The sequence below is a fragment of the Plasmodium reichenowi genome, chromosome 11 (assembly GCF_001601855.1).
Source record: "Plasmodium reichenowi strain SY57 chromosome 11, whole genome shotgun sequence".
Classification (NCBI taxonomy): Eukaryota; Apicomplexa; class Aconoidasida; order Haemosporida; family Plasmodiidae; genus Plasmodium; species Plasmodium reichenowi.
This window is the reverse complement of record NC_033656.1, coordinates 288,779-291,807: the sequence shown is the minus strand read 5'-3', so window position 1 is coordinate 291,807 and position 3,029 is coordinate 288,779. Positions and strand designations below refer to the sequence as shown.

The window sequence follows — 3,029 nt, the reverse complement described above, 5'->3', positions numbered from 1 at the left end:
AAAAAAAAAAAAAAAAAAAAAAAAAAAAAAAAAAAAAAAAAAAAATACATATATATATATATATATATATATATATATATGTATATTTTTTTTTTTTTCTTGTGTGTATATGTTATTGGTGATTACCTTTTAAGTTAAGAGCAATTTTATTATGTTAAGATTATATATTGTACATTTCAAGTACATATATATATATCTACATATATAAAAATATAAAAAAAAAAAAAAATAATAAATAATATAATTGCTTAAAAAAACAACTTAAAGTTAGCACGATAATCAGGGCATAAGATGTTATAAATTGTGAGCATCCTATGCAGTACAAGTTTGTGCACAATTATAAAAAGAAAAAAATTATATAGTATAATATAATATGATATAATAATAATTAATAAATTAAATGTATTTTTGTATGTGTATATATAAATACATATGAAGGACTTGCTTTTAATTTTTCATATACATATATATATATATATATATATATATATATATATTTATTTATTTATTTATTTTATAGGATAAAGTAAATTCACTTGTAGAAAAATGTTATAAAACTATAGGTGAAGATTTAGCACATTATAAAAGTGGAAAACTACATAGAGCTCTTACCATTTTGACGAAATCATCTAAATGGTATGAATACTTATTATTAACAAAACCAAAAAAATGGACACCACATGCTACTTTTGAAATTACTAAGCTTTTCTCTTCAGGATTGAAGGAAAAGGAAGTTAGTAAATTTTATGAATTTATATTGTTACCAATAGTATTGGAAAACATTGACAAGAATAAAAAGCTGGATTCCTTTCTTTATAAGGCATTAATAAAAGCTTTGTATAAATCAAAATCTTGGTTTAAAGGGATACTCTTTCCCATCTTACACCGTGTAAGAATAAAATCAAATAAATGTAAATCAATATATATATATATATATATGTACATATGTATATATCAATATTTCTATAAAAAATGTATAAGCAAAATATATTACGATTTTCGTTTTATATGATGATTAGTCTTGTCTGAATATTTAATTTTAAAAAATGAAGACAATAGTACTGCCCCAAACTGATTAAAACAATTAAATTGTATATGTGCTAATATAATATTTTTATATGTAATATATATATATATATATTTATTTATTTATTTATGTGTTCATTTATATTTTTAGGAATGTACCAAAAAACAGATGATAATTATAGGAAGTGTAATTCAAAAAATGAGTATATCCATAAATTGTGTTGTTTTAGCACTTGATGAAATATTTTCCTTTTCTTGGAATTCCATAATATCATATATTTTAATACTCTTATTTAATAAGAAATATGCTTTTACAAAACAGGTAATCAAAATAATATATACATATATATATATATACATATATATTTGTTATAATTATATGTCCTTATGTGTATATTTCTTTTTTCTTTATTATAGTGTATTGACAATTGTGTTAATTACTTTCTTCGTTTTGAAAATTATCAAGATGTTTTATCAATCAATTGGCATAAATCTTTGTTAACGCTCGTTCATAATTATAGAGGTAAAACATAAATAAATGTAATAAACTTTGATAATGCCATCCAATATATTATTTTATAAATAAATTAATATATATATATATATATATATATATATTAAATATATGAACCACATGGTTATAAAAGAAGAATATAAAGGAAAAAAATTTTTTTTTTTTTTTTTTTAAATGATGAAAACGTACGCTTGGCATCTGAATAATTTATTTGAAGATAAATTTTTAATCAGTTATCCCTATCTGATAAAAAAAAAAAAATAAATAAAAAAAAATAAGAGAGATATTTCATAATTAAAAAAAAAATTAATATATATATATATATATATATATATAAATATATATAAATTATATGTACATATTTTATATGTAGGCCTAATGTGTGACACTCAAGTTGAGGCATTAACCCATTTAGTTAAAAAAAAAAATCATCACCAGATTTCAAGTGAAATAATGAAGCATTTATATTCACCAACATCCCTTATGAATAGTAAACAAAATAATATGATAAAACATTTTTAAGACAAATATATATATATATATATATATATATATATTGATGTTGTAATATTTTAATTAATATATTATTTATTTATTTATTTATTTTGTAGAAATAAAAGATATAAAAGTAAACAGTGAAGAATATGTAGTGTAACTTTTGTTTATGACTAACCACATTTTAGCATACAAAAGGTATGATATAAAAATAAAGAAATTAACATATATATGTATATATATGTATGTATATATATTTATTTTATATTTTATAATAAAAATAATGAAATGATGAAACAAAACAGTTCTGCTTCTGAATTTATTTTGATGATAACTATGCCCAACTGATCTCATAATTTTTATTATATTTATAAAATGAATAAATAAAATAATAACATATATAAATGTTAATATTTAACTTTTTGAGCGAAAAAAAAAAATAAAATAATAAGATAATAAAATAATAAGATAATAAAATAATAAGATAATAAAATAATAAGATAATAAAATAATAAAATAATAAGATAATAAAATAATTAAATAGTAATATTATAAAAAAAAAATTTTAACTTTTTTTTTTTTTTTTTTTTTTTTTGTCCTTAAAATGAATAATCAACTGTATTAATAATTTACTTAATTTAACATTGTAATTATTAGAGACACATTAATTTTATATGTTCTCTATATATCTCTATATTTATTTTTATTTTTTTTTTTTTTTTTAGATAACAAGGGAGTAAATTTATCCAAAAAAGAAAGTCTCATAAAGAATACGTTACGAATTAGGATATATAAATTAAGATGACATTATATATATATATATATATATATATATATATATATATATGTATGTGTTTTTTTTTTTTTTTTTTTTTTTTTTTTTTTTTTTTTTTTTTTTTTTTTTTTTTTTTTTTTTTTTTTTTTTTTTCCACAAAATTAAAAAATAAAAAATATAAAAAAAAAAAAAAAAAAATTAATAAAAAATAATTTTTTT

General features: G+C 16.9%; 1 protein-coding gene and 4 non-coding genes across 5 annotated transcripts in view; all 5 read left to right on the top strand.

The window, feature by feature from the left end:
* PRSY57_1107900 (U3/U14 snoRNA-associated small subunit rRNA processing protein, putative) overlaps positions 1-2,195 on the top strand; it is a gene marked incomplete at both ends in the record, with an annotated part of 3,033 nt that extends 838 nt beyond the window's left edge. Inside the window, 5 exons of the mRNA XM_020114927.1 lie at positions 521-889; positions 1,178-1,348; positions 1,444-1,549; positions 1,914-2,030; positions 2,152-2,195. Of these exons, the coding sequence (XP_019970296.1) occupies positions 521-889; positions 1,178-1,348; positions 1,444-1,549; positions 1,914-2,030; positions 2,152-2,195 (807 nt within the window). The remainder of the gene's footprint in view (positions 1-520; positions 890-1,177; positions 1,349-1,443; positions 1,550-1,913; positions 2,031-2,151) is intronic.
* On the top strand, positions 137-340 carry PRSY57_1108200. Its single transcript, XR_002204067.1, has one exon. It is a non-coding gene; the product is annotated as a small nucleolar RNA snoR11 (small nucleolar RNA).
* On the top strand, positions 1,001-1,083 carry PRSY57_1108100. Its single transcript, XR_002204066.1, has one exon. It is a non-coding gene; the product is annotated as a small nucleolar RNA SNORD127 (small nucleolar RNA).
* Positions 1,712-1,796, top strand: PRSY57_1108000. Its single transcript, XR_002204065.1, has one exon. It is a non-coding gene; the product is annotated as a small nucleolar RNA snoR09 (small nucleolar RNA).
* A 123-nt stretch (positions 2,196-2,318) lies between the features above and the next one.
* PRSY57_1107800 lies at positions 2,319-2,386 on the top strand. The gene has a single exon (XR_002204064.1). It is a non-coding gene; the product is annotated as a small nucleolar RNA snR61/Z1/Z11 (small nucleolar RNA).
* Positions 2,387-3,029: the final 643 nt, after the last annotated feature.